An 18,068-nucleotide genomic window follows, 5' to 3' on the forward strand; every position below is an offset into this window, starting at 1 on the left:
TTACTCGTACAGTTACAAATGTTGGGTCTCCAAGCACCTATGTTGTGAAAACTCACATGTTGGAAGGATTTAAGGTTGTTGTTGAACCAAGTTCCTTGACTTTCAAGAAAACTGGACAAAAGAAGATCTTTCGAGTTATTCTAATGCAAAAAGATGTCCCTCTTCATGGTTTTCCAATATTTGGGAACTTGTCATGGATAGATGGCATCTATCACAAAGTGACCAGTCCTATTGTAGTGTTGCCATCTTAGAAATTTCTGTATAAGGAATGTTATCAGCTACCATAACAGTATGTGTTTGTAGTTTTCATGATATAATAAGAGTGTGTTATTATGTATCAAAAGATGTATTAAGTATTAACTCTGTGTTGGAATATTTGTATTGAATCGTGTGACATTACCAAGTAGAGATATTTGTAACATTTGGAACGCCAATGTTTATTGGACATTGTTTGTTTGGAGTATAGGTCACATGAATATGCAATATGACATTTAGCTTATCATTTCACTAGAAAATACAATGTGGATTGTGGAATCTGAATATTGTGTAGCATTAGATTTCGTCAAAGAATGAGCCTCTGTGTATACTGAGGAATTCTCATTCACAAAAAATTTCGAAATTGAATGTTCCTCAAAAATCAAATGTTGAAGCTATTGAAAGGTACAAGAGAAACACATGTGCCAAGTAAGTGTTGGGTTCTTTGCAAATTTTCGAAGAACAGCAATTATAAAGTTTTCTCTCAACAATTTTCTTAAAAGTTTTCCCTCAAAGCAATTCTCTAAGTTAAACAGATGATTGATGCAGGGAAAGGAATTATTTGTAGCTCATCTTGTTGGTTTTTCATTTTCTTTTGCTGTGTACAGAAGATATAACATCATGTGTATTATCAACCTCACTGGCTATAAAAGAATAGCTCTGCTACAAGCTATCATTGTTAGTTCATAAAAATTCATGATTACAGTTGTTTGGCTGTAAAATGAATTTCACAATTATTATAGCACCTTACCAGTGACATTTTTTTCTTCTAAACAAGTGTGAAACACCTAGATCACATTGATAATTTACCACCTAAATACCAATTATGCTTCTATTAACTTGGGTATCCTTTTATAATTTGCTCTAAACATTCATAAATAGCTCTAATAGAGTAGGCAACATTATAGTCTACTACATTCATGGACAGAGACATTATCTTAAGATTCCAGATTTCATACGGGTTATAACTTGACAAAACCCTGAAGAGAATGCAAGATTTATCACCCCAAAAATAGGTCTGCAATGAAGATGCCTATTACAATTCTCATAATGCAAATCCATAGGTCACATCAATCAAAGTAACTACACTATCTTATGTATCAAGTCAAAGTTTTCACAAGAACCAACTGAAAGAGATCAAGCTATTGGGGCTCCACCAGTTTGGTGCAACATGGCATCAATCTCATCCCCGTCCTCCATCTCCAGCTGAAGCAATATTTACATAAAAAAGGGTTATGATATATGGTTATATATGTTTCCCAGCATCAAGAAACAGTCAAGGTGATAAAAGACAAACCTCATCAGGAGTCTGTTCAGCACGGAGACGGCGACCATCAAATAAGAAGGCAATTGAATTTAAGTCAACAGACTGACGATCACAGTAAGCATTCATCAGCTTCTTGAGTTGAGTGTTTCTTTTGATCCTGAAGAATACTTCATTTCCATCCTGAAACCAAATAAAGTTAATCTTAGATCAAGTGCTCATCATAATTAAAAGTACAAATGTAAGAAATACTTGAATGGGTCAAATTTAATTCAATTAACTTATAGTATTGTACCAAAATCATCAAAATTATAACAATGTTACAAATTACAATTCAAGCCATTGAATTTAAAAAGTACAGGGGCATCAAGCTTTGCTTGGAAGGCCAATATTACCTTCAATGTTATCAAAAAGGGAAACGAAGGGAACTCAGTTCTTTTGGAATCTCGCAAGGTCCTATTATGCCTTTATGCAACCATATTGACATGAGATTTGACTTAAACGATGAGAAGCTAAAAGGTAGCGAGTGATGCAGCACTACAACCAGTGTTGTTAAATAGCTGCCATGGCCCCACCATGGCAGATGGACATGGCGTTTTCTAGCCAGCCGCTATTAGCTATTTAAAAAATCTGCCATGTGGCCTTGTCCGCAATTTACACGAAAGTGGCGCCATGGCAATGGAAGCGCCAAGGCAGAAAAGGCGGAACTCAATGTAAATGGGCTATTCTACGTAGGTTTGTTGAAATAAATAGCAGATCGGGTCAGGTTTTTAGGCCCAATTCTGGGTTAAACCCTAATTCCTCTTTATTTTTAGAAAAACTTCCCCTCTCTGCCATCTCTACAGTCTACGACCAGTTTCTGCCTCTGCCGTTAGTATCATCGTTGTCGCCTGACGTTGTTGTTGTTGTCACCTGCCCGTTGTCATCTGTTGCATCTTCGTTTTCCTTTTTCTTTATTTTTATTAACTGTTATATTATTTATTTTAAAACTAATATTCAATTTTCTTTGGATTGCAGTTTATATATATATATATTCTGAAATGCAGTTTATGTTTGGTCCATATTTAGGCAACCACCATGGGCCGCCATCCGTCATCGACAACACTGACTACAACTTGATAAAAAAAACTCTTTATTGTGGGGTGGGTGGTCGGCTGTTGTTAAATACTAAGGCAGTGACAATGCAGCATATATGAAAGGAAAAGATATTTGAAAAACAAAATTTGCATAATAAAGTGGGACAAAAAGTCTTCATCGAAATAAGGTTCTTCAATAAAAAAATCAATGTCAAACGTATGTATCATAGATCATTCAACCAGGTTTTGAACATGGAAAAACACGAAAATGTGCCTTTTGGAGGCATAATAGGCAATACAATACCAAGTACATTAACCAAGGCTAAAGCAAAGTAGTATCAATGTTGGGTTCCACACAAACATCTTGGGTTTAAATCTACACAACGCTTATTTATTGTATACTAATTTAGAAATTAATATTCCAAGGATTAAAAATCTTTGAGAAAGAAAAAAACGAAATAAAAAAGAAAGAAGTCAAATGAGTTACCCACACCTTATATTTGAATATGACACTTATATCACTAATATATCAAGCATGACATTTGATATAAGTACAAGAGTTAAATAAAAAACAGAAACGTGTCACATGTATTCCAAACAGAAGCCAAAGGGTCATAAATTCATCAATAACAAATAAAAGCGATGGCAAAAAAGCAATGCAGCCATTACATTCACAATAACTCTAGTCTAAAGACATGACTCGGATTTTAATTAGAGATAATTAAAAGAAAGGAACACTGATAATACAAAATTATCATGAAGAACGTGTCATACTAAATATATATAGAATAAATACTACTAACTCCTCAATTATGACAAAATATATGCATATACTAAAATTATAAATAAATAAATAAGAAAAAATGCAAAAAGATATATATCGAATAGAAGATTGAGCAAGAAAAATTGGGAGAAAGAAACAAACCTGGCCTTTGACCTTGAGATTGATGTGTCCGGAAGTATCATTGGGTTTCTTATCTTCCTCAGACTGCGTATTGGGAATGGAACCTGACATCGTTGTTCTTCGTCTATATCGGAAAGGTTAGGGTTTTATAGTTATTGTGATTTTGTTTCTATCTTTTCTCATTCGCTTTTATATTTGATTCGCTCATCACTAACGGGCCTGGATCTTCGATATTGGGCTCGAGATCTGAGCCCATCGTATCAAATCTGTTTTATGGTAAAGAAAAGCCTGACCTTTTCTAATGTCGGGTATTTCCTTTCTAGAGTTTGATAAAGGAGTTGAAATATATTATATGATTATTATTCATTTACATTATAAACACACACCATGATCTAAATATGGGGACCTTGTTAATACCTTCATAATAAAATTAATCACTTTAATTAATTATCGGGTGCATTGTTCATTAAAAAAACTATGGTGCACTATATTGAAAGGAGACAATACTTTTATGTTTCATCTCTACCATTTCTTAATTATTTTCCTAGTATCTTTTAATTTTAGTTGTCCCCAATCTCCATACATTTTTTCTCACAACTCCCTCAAAATAACATTGTTGTAATGTACTTATAGAAAAAGCAGGAAAATCCGAATTAATAAAAATGGTTGTGTTTGGAAACATGAAATATGTATGTTGTGCAATTTACAAAGCAGTAATTCTTCTCCAACATGGTATAACTAAGCCTAAGCAGGTTGAGGCAGTACAAGTTGGTGCGCACGATAAGGTGATGGATGTATTAGTGGTCCTATAATTACTCGTCCCTTAAAGTGGGTCCCCTCTCCATCTCTCCTGTTCTTTCCATCAAAATTTCTTGTAAAGATCACTTGTCCTACTTTGTTATATGTCAAATTAATTAAAAATTGACGTATACTTAAAAAGAAATATAAAAAATTAAAAAATATTTTTTTGATATTATTTGATGGAGATCGGGCTATGATTAATTTGAGACATTAGAAAATAAATATCGGGGACAGTCTGGTTCATACTACTACTTCCATGTTCACAAACAGACACATCTCACACAAACACACATTCCCCATAAAACATTACCACACCTCTCTATCTTCCAACACACTCACAAACCGAGAACCAGAGAGCATGATGAAGCTCTTCATTCTCTTCCTCTTCCTCACTCTCATCACTCTCTCACACGCTGGTTCCATTGGAATCAACTACGGTCGCATTGCCAATAACCTCCCTTCTGCAGTTAAAGTAGTTCAGCTCCTCAAAGCCCACGGTCTGACACGTGTCAAGGTCTACGACACCGACCCTTCAGTCCTCCATGCACTCTCAGGCTCCGGTATCAAAGTCACTGTCGACCTTCCTAACCAACAACTCTTCGCAGCAGCTAAAGCACCTTCCTTTGCAAACTCATGGGTCCAACAAAACGTTCTCGCTTATCACCCTCACACTCAAATCGAATCCATTGCTGTTGGAAATGAAGTCTTTGTGGACCCACATAACACCACTAAGTTCCTCGTTCCCGCCATGAAAAATATCTACCAAGCTCTCATCAAACACAATCTTCACAATGATATCAAGGTTTCTTCCCCTATTGCACTCTCTGCTCTTCAAAACTCTTACCCTTCCTCGTCCGGGTCGTTCCGACCCGAACTCGTTGAACCCGTTTTTAAACCCATGCTGGATTTCATACGTCAGACTGGGTCCTACCTCATGGTTAATGTATACCCTTTCTTTGCTTATGAGTCTAATGCTGACGTCATTCCCTTGGAGTACGCGGTTTTTCGTGATAACGCTGGTGTGGTGGATCCGGGTAACGGGTTGAGGTATTTCAACCTTTTTGACGCTCAAATCGACGCCGTTTTTGCAGCACTTGACGGTTTGAAATATAACGACGTTAAGATAGTTGTAACGGAGACAGGGTGGCCATCCAAGGGTGATAATAATGAAGTGGGTGCCAGCGTAGATAACGCTGCAGCCTACAACGGCAATCTCGTCCGTAAGATCTTGACCAATGGTGGGACCCCATTGAGACCCAACGCAGATCTCACCGTTTATTTATTCGCCCTTTTCAATGAAAACCAAAAGCCCGGGCCCACATCAGAAAGAAATTTCGGAATGTTTTACCCCGACGAGAGAAAGGTTTACGACATTCCGTTTACGACGGAGGGGCTTAAGGACTACCATGACCACCCATCTCCGGCGAGTGGAGGCCAGAGGCAGGAGGCGCCGCCGTCTCCGGTGGTCCCAGGTGTTTCGAAGAGTACTACTGGGAACACTTGGTGCGTGGCTAACCCTGATGCGGATAAGGAGAAGCTGCAAGCTGCTCTAGATTTCGCTTGTGGTGAGGGAGGTGCTGATTGCCGTTCGATCCAGAAGGGTGCCACGTGTTACGATCCTAACACGGTGGTTGCACATGCATCGTTCGCTTTCAACAGTTATTACCAGAAGAAAGCTCGCGCGGGTGGAAGTTGCTATTTCGGAGGCACATCTTACGTAGTCACACAGCAACCCAGTGAGTCCCATTTTCTTTGTTCAACTACTACTTGGTTTCTGCTAGATGCGTAGATTAGAATATTTTAACCTAATATTGCTAACATGAACGGCCGAGTGCATTGCTGAACGACATGATAAGTATATTAGGAGAGTCCAACCCAAGACTATTACTCTAAGTTTGTTATTCTACTCAGTGTGTGACTCGATAAGACAGTTTACTGTGGCGGGAAAGAGGCACGTGATTGGGGGAATCTTTTCTGACAGTGTCGTGGCATGACTTTATTGGGTAGAGTGTTGGGGGGCCATTACTTTCATTATTGTTATATAGTAAATACAACGGCCTAGTTAAACACTATGAAAGTAGTAGAAAGTGCTAATAGTTGAAAATTGGGTAACGTAAATAAAGACAGAGTCAATTAGTCAAAGATACAGTTGTCACATTGGATTCCAACAATTGCCTTTGGGAAATGGGAACTATGAACATAGTTCAATATTTGCTTTGATGTGTGGATCATTTACCAAAGGATTTATTTTTGTGTGCAGAGTATGGTACCTGTGAATTTCCTACTGGGGATAATGAAAGCTGAAAATGATGCATGACCTGAAGAAGTATTGAGTTGATATGGTTCCATTTAAAGCATGAGAGTAGATGAGTTATTTATTGTAGTTGTTGCTGAACAGTTTCAATATTATTTATTTTGGGGTTCTAGATTGTAGTAGTTAAATATGTACTTGTCATCCACTTGGAGTAGCTAAATTAACTTTGGAAACCTTGTATTTAAGTTTATTTTGCAATGGACTTCATTTCTTGACTATTAGTGTTATTCTTTGCTCATTTAAGAATGGTGTAATAGCCATGCGATGAACTATAAGTGGTGATCACTTCCATTTTAGATGAAATTTGGAACTGAAAAATGATATCCATGTTGAATGGAATACTTGCAAATAGAGTAGAGTCAGGGGATTTTCAATCTAAACACCTTTTCAGACTTTAAGCTCTTCCTTTTAATTCCATGCCATAGTTCAGGTATTTTATTTTGGTTGGATCTGATTCTTAAGAACCAAAAACTAAGAAGAGTCAAGCTTTGAATTGAATAATCTGATTACAATAAATAAAAAATTATGGGTAACTTGATGCCCTATCACCCCAAGTGAAAACAGAAAGCTCTTAAAGTGGCTTAAGGACCGTTGAAAGATGCTAATTGTTCCTGCTTGCAATTTTAATGATTGCACAGTTTCTTTTGCACTTTGCTACTGAATGTTGTATTAATCAATTTATTTATTCATTCATACAACGAATATGGAACATCTCAAACCCAATCCATTAAAGATACTTCTCCCATATTTTAAAGTCTAAAGATAGTTTACTTTCTTCAACAACAAAAGATGTTGTTTCTTGGTATATTTTTGTTGAGGGGGATCAAAAGTAAAATGAATACGTCAATGTGCTGTAATAGTGCATATTCAGCCTGTTGCAGTAGCCAAATGGCAACAATTATGAAAGACATTAAAAAATTGTCAATAAATTAATACTACATGACATTCTCCGCATTATACTACATGACATTCATAAAGTGCACGTTATATTCTTTGTATAATACTATAGTAAAGTTTTGCCTTTTTATCCCCACCCATGTGACTGAATGTTCACATAGTCATCCTATGCCATTATGAAGCGGCTATGCTAGTTTTTCTTGGAATAGTGGTAACGTTTCAGAACATTTTATTATCTAGTTGGAATAGGAACACTCACGTGTAACATTAGTGGGTGCATCATCACCTTCTAGTTTGTGCAAAAACTCTTTTATTGGGTGATGATGCACACATATGATGACCTAATCTCATTGACATAAAATATCCTCTATACAAGTTCTTATAACCTTTAGATCATTTAACATCATGGAACTCTGCCAATTAAACATCGAGGACTTCTATCATGGTCTCCTTCATTCATCTTTTATTTTTTGTTTTGGATTTGTACTTTACTTATTTAAAATAGATATATAAAAAATACTTTTATCATCCTCATTCTAATTTAACAATGTTAACCAACGGATTTTAGTTCAACTAATATATGTTTCATTCCTCTTAAGTAAGATCTCGGGTTCGAGTTTTGTGGATGGAAAAAATAAATGCTGAGAAAGTTAGCATCACCTACCTATGGGGGTGTTCCGCGCTCGGATAAGATTGTTTCAAATGCGACGATACTCGTACGAAACAGAAAAACAATGTTACAAAGAATATGATTAATTTAGAAAAGAAACGCTGAAAAGGAGACAAATTCTGTGTGGCCCATGCAACCCCAAATTGTCATTTACCACCAAGTCACATGGTTTGTACGACACAGTAATTGGAGAGATTCATTTATGGGCATTATCTTATGCCAATATGAGATGACAAAGTTGATGGCAGTGCCCACATGACATGGTAGAATAGTTAATATTGAAGAGGATGATCACATTGGGCATTATACACAATACTCCAATATCCACCCTTGCATTTCCCTTATCACACAAACATTCAGATCTTAGATCTAATCTTCTGCCTTTGCTGCTTTCAGATTCTGCCAGAATCAGATAATTAAATATGTGCTTACTTTTCGTGTCGGATTTTTTATCTAAGACTTAACCAAATAATACAAGTTTTAAATTCTATAACACACATATGACCTTATCTAAGTGCCAGTAGGGAAGGTTATATATAAAGAATGTGATATTTATAATATGAATTTATATATAATCAGTCCAAAAATTTATACACAATCAATATATTATTTATCATTTATTTATATTATATGTTTAAAAGTCAATTATTATTAAATATAAATTATAATAACGAAATGATACTCTAGAAAAACTCATTATACCGTTAGTGGTTGCGTATCTCTTTTTTCAAATAGCACACGTAGCCTTAGTATAATGTATCTCTTTTTTGAAACAACACAGACAATGTAGTGACTTGTGAATAAGACTTTTTGAGTTGGAAACTAATATTTTGGAGTTCAAATTTAAATATCCTCCTTTTTGTTTTTTAAAGTATAGTTAGTAGTCAAACTGATCGGACCGTCCAGTACGATCCGATTGTCATAACAATGGGCAGAAGAAGGGGGAGTATGGGAAATCATAAAGCGTAGAGGGTAAAAATTATGGATAGAATCGAGGAAAATATTCATAAATAAATGAATATGAGCTACCACAATTTTTATTTTGTCCAAAAAAATAATCCAATTTAACAAAATGGGGAAAGAGGACATATTAAGTAACAAGCAAGTGAGCAAGGTGTTAAATGGCATAGCCAAAAAAAACAATCAAGCTTATAAGTTGAAATTATATGGTTAAGATATAGAATGAGAAAAAAAAAATGAACGTTCAAAATAATAAATCATATCGATGGTAGTATGAATACTGATACGATGATATTGTGTTTTTTAGATACATCATAAAATAAAATAATATCAATTCTAATAGATCTTTTAAAATACTCTAATAAATATAATATATAATAATGATATTCTCTGTATCAAACCATTATTTATATAATAACTGTGGGATAATTTGATATATTCTAATAACATAAACGACAGAAAATGGTTGAAACTAAATTAAAACGGGCTATGATACAACGCCTGTGCCACCAGTCCACAAGGAGAAAGGCCATGATCCATTGAAGCAATAGAAGTGGCAATCATTTATTCCACATTTTTTGGGAAAGTGAAAATTTTATTAAAAAAAATGAACTATCTAGTATAACTCATATCTTAATTAGAGACTAATATTAATTAAATAATTGCATCACATTGTTATTTCTATTTAATAGGTTCTTAACTTTTTAATTAATGCATTAGAACAATTATTAAACTGTTTATCAATTTAAAGATTTTCAAAATATTCATTACTAAAACATCCATTTATTAAGTTTTCTATAAAACGATAATCATTAGAAGTTAGAACATGTATTAAGCTAATTGTTTTTGGTTATGTCTAAGTGTTTGATGCCCTTCATGGAAAACTATGAAATTGAAATTTGATTTTATATCTTTGTATTATGTACAACAATTAAGTTTTAGTTTCACATATGAATAAATTTATCAACAATATGTTATATTTTATTTGGTTCAAATTATAAAATAATCTTAATATTTAATTTGTCATTTAATTTGAATGGCTAAAAGTAAACTTCAAAATTATTTTTATTTCCACCTTGAAAAAGCTTTAGAATTATTATGATTACATAAAATAATCTGAATAATTAAATTGTCAAATAATTTGAAACGCCTGAAAGTAACTTCAAAAATTATTTTTATTTTCATCCAAAAGCAGCCATAAGAAAACTAATTATATTTTAGCAAAGGTCAAAATAATCAAAGAGATGACAATATATCTTTATACATATTACCAAGGCAACTAAATCTTTATAAGGTTAAAATCGGTGCTCAACTAAATCTTTATAATTTTTATATCATCTTACATTTATATTTAATCATTCACGACAAATGAATTATAAGTGATATATTAATTATATAAAAATTCATAATGTAATAATGCACTATCTCACTTTTTGGTGTTGTTGTTGTTTAATTGACACTTTAATCGGCGTGGATTGATACTGATATGATTGCACATTGAATTCAACATTTTGATCGTGAGTTCTGTTGAATTCAAACTTTTGATAGTTTGATCCACGACAAAAGGAAAATAACTAATAATGGGTCACTTATAATTCAAAGGATGGTAGGCTCAGATGCACTATTGAATATAATTAGAATTGCATTAGCTTCTAAGAAATCACTTACAGTAAATGATTGTGGGGTTACCTTCCAGATGAGTCTAACCAATGCCAGAGTAGAGAATTCAATCACGTAATTTGATTTTGACATAATGGCCTAAGTAATTAATACGCATGCATATGATTCATCATGATGCCTAAACCTAATCAAATATTATTTGAAATGTTCATCATAGTCCTAAGTAATTAACTATGCATATGATGCTTATTATTTTAATATATTATGAATTCCTATAAATAGCACATACCCACCTTACTAATTTATTTGCATAACAAAATACAAACTAAGGTTATTAAAGTTATACTTGAGAAAATGGAGAACTTCCCTGTGATCAACTTGGAGAAGGTAAATGGTGAAGAGAGAAAGGTTATACTTGAGAAAATTAATGATGCTTGTGAGAACTGGGGATTTTTTGAGGTACTTCACAAACATAGTAGATTGTTTTGCATCCTAGTATTTTGTTCATGCTGTTTATGTTAAGTTTTAACTGCACTAACTAATCATGTTGTTTTTATTGTAGTTGGTGAATCATGGGATACCCCTTGAACTTTTGGATACTGTAGAAAGGTTAACAAAAGAGCATTATAGGAAATGCATGGAGCAAAAGTTCAAGGAGATAATAACAATGAAAGGCTTAGAGGGTCTCCAAGATGAAGTTAAAGACATGGATTGGGAGAGCACCTTCTTCATGCGCCATCTTCCAGAGTCCAACATCTCTGAAATCCCTGATCTCACCTTAGAGTACAGGTTAGACTAATTAAAAACTAAGATACAAAATAACGGGTGTTAGTTTAAGTAGTACATGCTTGATTCCCCTTAAGGAAGGTCTCGGGTTCGAGTATTGTATATGGAAAAAAAACTAAGATACAAATGCATGACATTGAATATTTTACTATATTGTTGCTAAAGATGCATAATCTGAACTAGTTGAGGTAATAATGCAGAAAGGTGATGAAGGATTTTGCACAAAAGTTAGAGATACTAGCAGAGGAGCTGCTAGACCTTTTATGTGAAATTCTTGGATTAGAGAAGGGGTACCTCAAGAAGGCCTTCTATGGATCAAGGGGTCCAACTTTTGGCACAAAGGTTGCTAACTACCCTCCTTGTCCGAAACCAGAACTAGTGAAGGGTCTTCGTGCGCATACTGATGCCGGTGGGATTATCCTTCTGTTGCAAGATGACAAGGTCAGTGGCCTTCAGCTTCTCAAAGATGGTCAGTGGGTGGATGTGCCCCCGATGCGCCACTCCATTGTTGTTAACCTTGGTGACCAGCTTGAGGTAAATTCTCTGTACTATTATCGCGATGTCGTAAATTGCATGGTTATGCAATGTTCAGCACAATTAACCCAAATATGGCTAATACAGAACTCTACAAATGTGGTTATGATTATTCTTCTTAACCAACATTTTTTCGGGTGAAAACAGGTAATTACTAATGGGAGGTACAAGAGTGTGGAGCACCGCGTGATTGCTCAAACTGATGGAACCAGAATGTCCATAGCCTCTTTCTACAACCCTGGCAGTGATGCTGTTATTTACCCTGCACCAGCATTGTTGGAAATAGGAGCAGAGGACAAAAGTCAGGTTTATCCAAAATTTGTGTTTGAAGACTACATGAGGCTCTATGCAGGGTTGAAGTTCCAGGCTAAGGAACCAAGATTTGAAGCCATGAAGGCTGTCAACTCATATTAGTTTACTTCCAATTACAAAAGCTGTATTGGAGCTTTTCTACTGCATAAATAATTGGAATGGTCAAAGAGAGAAAAAAATTAAGCCAGGAAATGTTGATTTCTTGATTATGAAAATTCTTATTTCAGTGGGGTTTTGATTGCTAATTACTTGTACTTCAGTAAATAACCAAGATTTTATAGTAGTATGCTATTTTTGTTGTTAGTTTCTCCATATCTTTGTTGGGTCTAGTAGATTTTCAAACAATATGGCAATATGCTATTTGAAGGCAAAGAAGTGCTTAAAAAAACTGTTGGTAGAGAGGGTAAAATGGAGTAAAAATTAATGTTTACAAGAAATTCTCACATACTCTTGCTGCACTTAACCAACCTAACTATAATATGACATCATCTACATGTGACACAAAAATTAAATATGCACCATCACATTAAGTTAAAATCAAAATGTATGGTTACACAAAAGATGCAGAAACCTCTGCTTAAATACAAATGTGAAACATCACAAAACCATAACACAAAAAATCAACAGCTCAAATTTTTTGCCAAAGCTCATAATACAAATGACTATAACACTCAAAATATAAGTTGGAACCAAAAACATAACAGCACAACCAACAGTGACATACTATAAACTGTCTCCTTTGTTAGATCCCTTGGGCACCTTGGTTAAAATACCAATTATGAGATCAAAGTATAGTGGAAACTGTGCTATGGCATAGAAACACACAGGCAAGCAAGTGGATGCATAAATGGGGATTAGGAAAGTCCTGTATTTGTTATTAAGCATAAATATATGGCCACTGCAGAAAGAAACGAACATAGAAGCAATGGATACAAAAAGAGAACTTAAGCCAATAAGAAGTTTGAGTGGCAAATCTCTTCGAAAATCTCGGGCCTCTTTTCGAGAAGTGAGTATAGCAAGGAACATTATGAGTCCAGTGACTGAGAAGCAAAGTCCAATTAGTGAAGAAATAGCAAATACATCAAATGCAGTCTTGCCTTCTAATGCAGGTCTACCTTCATCATTGGTGCCACCAGGGATAGAACTGGCTGCAGCAAAGGAAACACCAGCAACTAGACCAGACACAACAGAGCAAGACTCTGATGTATCCTTCAGCCACTCACCACTATCAGCTACAAGATCTTTGTGTGATTCCTTGAAGATTTCCCCAGCTGTTTTGTTATGTATATTGTTTCTAAAGTAGAAGTGTTGTGGCACAAGGCTTTTTATATACTGCTCCAAAGTAGAATATAAGCAGTATCAACATATAGGGTCATAAAGAAAAGGGAGTATATGTTAACAAATGTAGATGTCTTTGTATATATATATATATACCTGAAACCACTTTATGTCCCAAACCATTTGTAAGGCAGAACCAGCTATCTGCCAAGGCATATCTTTGCCTAGTGCCTGTGCTGCCAAGTGCAACATGGTGTTCTCATCATCATCCACTGCTAAAAGTAAGTTATTCCAAACTTCTGTTTTCATTCTCATTCTTATTGTATCAATAACAAGGGGTTGCCTATTTTTCACTGCAACCAGCAATACATTTTCCTTCTTTTTGTTAGTGTTATGAATTGCACTTGGTATTTCATTTAGTATTTCATGTACCATTTCAACTATGCCATATCTTGCTGCAACCAAAAATGGTGTCTCCTTTAGGTCAACTTCTTCTTTAGCTTCAGTTCCATTCTTTGTGATTTCCATTTTATATGCAATGCCATCTTTGTCATCCCTCACTGTCTTTGTTAAAACCTTCTTCTCTTCTTCTTCTTCTTCTTCCAACTTCTCTGGTTTACTTGCTTCACTTGGAGTTTCTGCCTCTGTTGGGATGCTTTCTTGTGTTGCCAACGTTCCGGGATGACCTTGAAAATTCAATCATGAAAACTCAATAAGTAAGCAATTGATCTGAGTTGAGTGTGAAACACACATTGTGATTGAATAAAAAACAATTATACAGTGGTTGTGCACTGACAGATTCTGAAAGAATAATGAAATTAAGCAATCACAAAACAAGTTGAAACCAATTTGGTAAAAGGATTTAAAGACGGGTGAATCATAATCACATTAGTTTCACTACATCAAATGCACCAAGAAAAGTAGTATACATGAACCATGCATGTAATTTTGTAATGTAATATCTGAGTATATATGTAATGTACCTTGTTTCTTGTTCCATCTGCTAAATTGTTTAAGCATTTCATCGTCAACGCTGGAATCAGCTGTTTCTGGTAGACCCCCAGCTCCAGTGAATGCTGAATAAGGTCTTTGCATTAGTGCCTTCAACAATTGCTCACTCCATTTGTGGTTCTTCTTCATCTTCTTAATGGTCTTTAACTCTGAATAAAATAAGAGTAACTATATATATGGTAAACCATTTTGGTTTGGACATATAGGATCAATTCAATTGCTACCAAAGAGAACACATACCTACTCCTGAAAGGCCAAGAATATGTACGTATACAGATCTCACAAATTGTTGAATTGTAGTATAATTTTGTGGGAAAAATCCAACCTTTTGATTTTTTGATACTAGTTCAGAAACTTCAATATTTAAGCATTTACTATGTTCATTGCTTCTTGGGTTTTCTGTGTCTGGCTTCTTCTCTTCCCAAGGCATTTTCCCTGCCACAAAAAAGAGGTGTTTGCATGCAATACCCTCCCTCCATAAGAACACTTTCATCATTTGATGAAATTAAACGTTAAATATTTTATATGTATTTCTTTTTTGAAAGAAGCTATTGATTCATGCCTTTGATATACGTTCTTAGTATAAAGTATTATTTATTTATTTTATTTCCAGTGAAAAGAGAAAGAAAAAGTGATGCACAAAACGTGTTTCATCAATTTAACTGTTTAAGTAGCCAAGTAGGTACTAATGAACAGTAAATTGGTAACATAATGCAACAAAAAAACTGAAAAAGAGAAGATGAACATGAGAATCTATTTACATACATACCTATGAAAAAACTTAACGATTTTGAAACCAACATGTAGAGCGTGGCATAGTTCTCTGGGAAGTTCATTTTATGAGATAAAAGCTTGTCCATCTTTCTCAAATGCCCCCTCATTTTACTTTCAGGCTCCAATGGTGCAACAAGTGTACCTTTAGCATGAGAAACAAAATTTCCAAATAGAAAATGTTTATTGTAGTTGTTCCATATCAAGTTATTCAATGCTTATCGATCCATAAGATGCATTGAATTACTTACATTGGTAGAGGATTAACTTCCACCATGAAAGATTGCTTGAGCTTCTGAATGCAGAAGGCCTAGTAGCAAGCACTTTGAGAGGAGTGAAACCCTCCTTGTTGGTATGTGTGCTTAGGAAATCATAATAACGCAATATTATGACTGCCAAATCTGTTGCACAAATATATCAGATAAACAAAATAACTTGTCTAGAAAAATATAACTTGTTTTAATATTTTCTTTAGTTCATTCCGTATAATGAAGAGGATTGAGTAGGGACATTTAGTAATTATTAGCTGTGCATGCATACGTAGAAATCACCATGCATGAATAATTACTTAGCTGACAGACAGATACTATTTTCTCTATACTCAAATAAATTAGGAAACTAAGTTTTATATCTACCAACCAAATATTTTTTATGATAAGATTTTTTGTTTGTCAAAACTCATTTGATTTTGGTTACTAAAACATTTTTTTGATAAGATTCTATTCATAAACTTCCAAACTTTTGATTTTGACCCTATTATTAAAATAACTGTGAACTGTTGATATGAAACAAACAAAAATACTATATATGGACAAGTGACGCCTATTATAAAAAGTCATATAATTACTACTCTTAAAACAATATCATTGAAAAGTGAGATAATTATTTTTCTTCTAACTTTTTTCAATAGAAACTTACTTTCATGGTCACACATCTGAAAAAACCATTATATTCTGTAAAGCCCATTGTTGACAAATAAATCCAGTGTCACAACAGTACTACAAAAAGTGTTATCAAATCAACATAACTAAATTTTGAACTATGCCTTAAGGAGAATATAGAAGAGATAATGGTAGTGAACTATAATGTGTAGCAACCATTATGAAAAAGCAAGTAACCTTACCAAAATATTCTCTCTCGATGGCACAATGAAGAATACTATCTCCATCACTCTCCCTTACAAGATGTGCCAAAACAACACTATCTCTCGAAACCTGAGAAAGATACGCGAATGCTTGTTTTTGCCAATTAATTGCAGCTTGAAACAAAGGTGTCTCACCCATCTTATTCTTCTCACTCATCAAATCTATCCTCTCATTATTCCCTCCTATAATACACTTACATATTTTTGCAAAACCCCTTGATGCAGCAACGTGAAGAGGTGTATCTCCTAGCTCATTCGCCTTGGTTAGAGCCTTATACACCGTTCCATGTCTTATCATTGCATCTACAACCTTTGCAACAACTTCTTCTTCGTATAAATCTACAGCCATATGCAATGCAGTGCCCTCAGTTTTGCTTATCATAGCTGTGTGTACCTCTGGGGAATCATTGTACATGTCTATAACCTTGTCCCATCTACCTTCAAATGTGTACTCTGTTAGATAATCAGGTACAATATTGTTATCCTTAGGAGGATAGAGAATTTCGTCAACGCCATCTCCAGACATAGTTGTTGAAGTGAAGATTGAAGACTACTAGTATTTATTAAAATGTTGCATGGTGTAGTAGTGTTACTCTAGCTATATATAGGTTATTATAGATATTCAGTAACATATATACATATAGTGTAATTTGCAAGCATTTTAAACTTTTCAACTTATTATGATCACTTTATTTAAATGACAAGGGAAGAATATATTAAGTGTAAAAATTGACGTTATATATACTTGAAGATTATATTGTTAAGTTGGATAAGCTTTTGGAACTGCACCAGTGATGGCAAGAAGAAAATAAAACTATACTACCAAATCGTGTAAAACATTTTCTGCTATCTTCTTTCTTTTTATCAGTTTAAATTTAAAGCTGCTATTACCTTTTTTTAGCTTTTGCACTATGTACTTAGCAATCCAGGCCGGGCGTCATAAGCTAGTAGTCTGATAGTAAAGATTATGGTCGTAAGGGATGGAACGCAAGAGGTTGTGGGTTTGAGTCCCACCATCAACATCAAGAAAGAATGCGAGTCTCACCCACAACATAATACTAACATACTAACAACGATATAACAGGTAATTATAGATATAAACTAAAAATGAAGATTTTATACACCGTCTTGTTTCCAGTGGTGTTAGTATGCATCATTACTTTATAGGAAGCCACGCAAAATCAAAGTAATGCTCTTTAGTGCAAAAAGAATTATTCCTTGTCGATCAACGCTCAAATTTGGATATATACGTAATGGAAGAAAAGTAAATGATAAAATACAACTTCATTTATAAGAAAATGTATTTTGTTGTACAAAAATCATTTTCCTTTCTTATTCACGTGTTTCACATGCCAAATGGTAAAATCGCTTCTGAAAGAGGTTCATACACCATGGTTTATCGTAGTACCCTTTTATTCACCAACCATTGCCATTTCAAAGCATTTCTGAGTTTTAATCCAATCTATAAAAG

General features: G+C 34.4%; 4 protein-coding genes across 5 annotated transcripts; 2 read left to right on the forward strand and 2 right to left on the reverse strand.

The window, feature by feature from the left end:
- Nucleotides 1,155-3,681, reverse strand: LOC109360609 (small ubiquitin-related modifier 1-like). The gene is made up of 3 exons (XM_019605630.1): nucleotides 3,521-3,681; nucleotides 1,553-1,702; nucleotides 1,155-1,461 (listed from the first exon to the last, which is right to left on the reverse strand). Exons 1-3 carry the CDS (start codon nucleotides 3,608-3,610, stop codon nucleotides 1,393-1,395), a joined length of 309 nt encoding a protein of 102 aa, XP_019461175.1. The 5' UTR covers nucleotides 3,611-3,681; the 3' UTR covers nucleotides 1,155-1,392.
- On the forward strand, nucleotides 4,555-6,884 carry LOC109360608 (glucan endo-1,3-beta-glucosidase 14-like). Of its 2 annotated transcripts, XR_002109190.1 has the most exons (3): nucleotides 4,555-6,036; nucleotides 6,561-6,733; nucleotides 6,767-6,884. XR_002109190.1 is itself a non-coding variant. In XM_019605629.1 (2 exons), the coding sequence occupies exons 1-2, from the start codon at nucleotides 4,557-4,559 to the stop codon at nucleotides 6,602-6,604; spliced, it is 1,524 nt and encodes a 507-aa protein (XP_019461174.1). In that variant the 5' UTR covers nucleotides 4,555-4,556; the 3' UTR covers nucleotides 6,605-6,883. The 2 variants fall into 2 exon arrangements, 1 of the variants encoding a protein (XP_019461174.1); XM_019605629.1 differs by having other exon boundaries at nucleotides 6,561-6,883.
- LOC109361097 (1-aminocyclopropane-1-carboxylate oxidase-like) lies at nucleotides 11,063-12,680 on the forward strand. Its single transcript, XM_019606416.1, has 4 exons — nucleotides 11,063-11,220; nucleotides 11,324-11,550; nucleotides 11,748-12,081; nucleotides 12,229-12,680. The coding sequence occupies exons 1-4, from the start codon at nucleotides 11,116-11,118 to the stop codon at nucleotides 12,493-12,495; spliced, it is 933 nt and encodes a 310-aa protein (XP_019461961.1). The 5' UTR covers nucleotides 11,063-11,115; the 3' UTR covers nucleotides 12,496-12,680.
- LOC109361096 lies at nucleotides 13,115-17,184 on the reverse strand. Its single transcript, XM_019606414.1, has 8 exons — nucleotides 16,577-17,184; nucleotides 15,705-15,854; nucleotides 15,452-15,598; nucleotides 14,923-15,117; nucleotides 14,655-14,831; nucleotides 14,279-14,357; nucleotides 13,828-14,227; nucleotides 13,115-13,725 (listed from the first exon to the last, which is right to left on the reverse strand). Exons 1-8 carry the CDS (start codon nucleotides 17,121-17,123, stop codon nucleotides 13,117-13,119), a joined length of 2,304 nt encoding a protein of 767 aa, XP_019461959.1. The 5' UTR covers nucleotides 17,124-17,184; the 3' UTR covers nucleotides 13,115-13,116.

Source organism: Lupinus angustifolius, chromosome LG11, assembly GCF_001865875.1.
Source record: "Lupinus angustifolius cultivar Tanjil chromosome LG11, LupAngTanjil_v1.0, whole genome shotgun sequence".
NCBI lineage: Eukaryota > Viridiplantae > Streptophyta > Magnoliopsida > Fabales > Fabaceae > Lupinus > Lupinus angustifolius.

What these genes read in the sequence shown, in the direction of transcription:
- LOC109360609 (XM_019605630.1), bottom strand. Translation starts at nt 3,610, where the DNA reads ATGTCAGGTTCCATTCCCAATACGCAGTCTGAGGAAGATAAGAAACCC. An exon ending in ATCTCAAGGTCAAAGGCCAG is followed by an intron (nt 1,703 to 3,520) that starts GTTTGTTTCTTT and finishes ATTTGGTTTCAG; the next exon opens with GATGGAAATGAAGTATTCTT. An exon ending in CTGAACAGACTCCTGATGAG is followed by an intron (nt 1,462 to 1,552) that starts GTTTGTCTTTTA and finishes ATATTGCTTCAG; the next exon opens with CTGGAGATGGAGGACGGGGA.
- LOC109360608 (XM_019605629.1), top strand. Translation starts at nt 4,557, where the DNA reads ATGTTCACAAACAGACACATCTCACACAAACACACATTCCCCATAAAA. An exon ending in CGTAGTCACACAGCAACCCA is followed by an intron (nt 6,037 to 6,560) that starts GTGAGTCCCATT and finishes TTTTGTGTGCAG; the next exon opens with AGTATGGTACCTGTGAATTT.
- LOC109361097 (XM_019606416.1), top strand. Translation starts at nt 11,116, where the DNA reads ATGGAGAACTTCCCTGTGATCAACTTGGAGAAGGTAAATGGTGAAGAG. An exon ending in AGAACTGGGGATTTTTTGAG is followed by an intron (nt 11,221 to 11,323) that starts GTACTTCACAAA and finishes TTTTTATTGTAG; the next exon opens with TTGGTGAATCATGGGATACC. An exon ending in ACCTTGGTGACCAGCTTGAG is followed by an intron (nt 12,082 to 12,228) that starts GTAAATTCTCTG and finishes GGGTGAAAACAG; the next exon opens with GTAATTACTAATGGGAGGTA.
- LOC109361096 (XM_019606414.1), bottom strand. Translation starts at nt 17,123, where the DNA reads ATGTCTGGAGATGGCGTTGACGAAATTCTCTATCCTCCTAAGGATAAC. An exon ending in TCTTGGCCTTTCAGGAGTAG is followed by an intron (nt 14,832 to 14,922) that starts GTATGTGTTCTC and finishes TATTTTATTCAG; the next exon opens with AGTTAAAGACCATTAAGAAG. An exon ending in CAGATGGAACAAGAAACAAG is followed by an intron (nt 14,358 to 14,654) that starts GTACATTACATA and finishes TGAATTTTCAAG; the next exon opens with GTCATCCCGGAACGTTGGCA.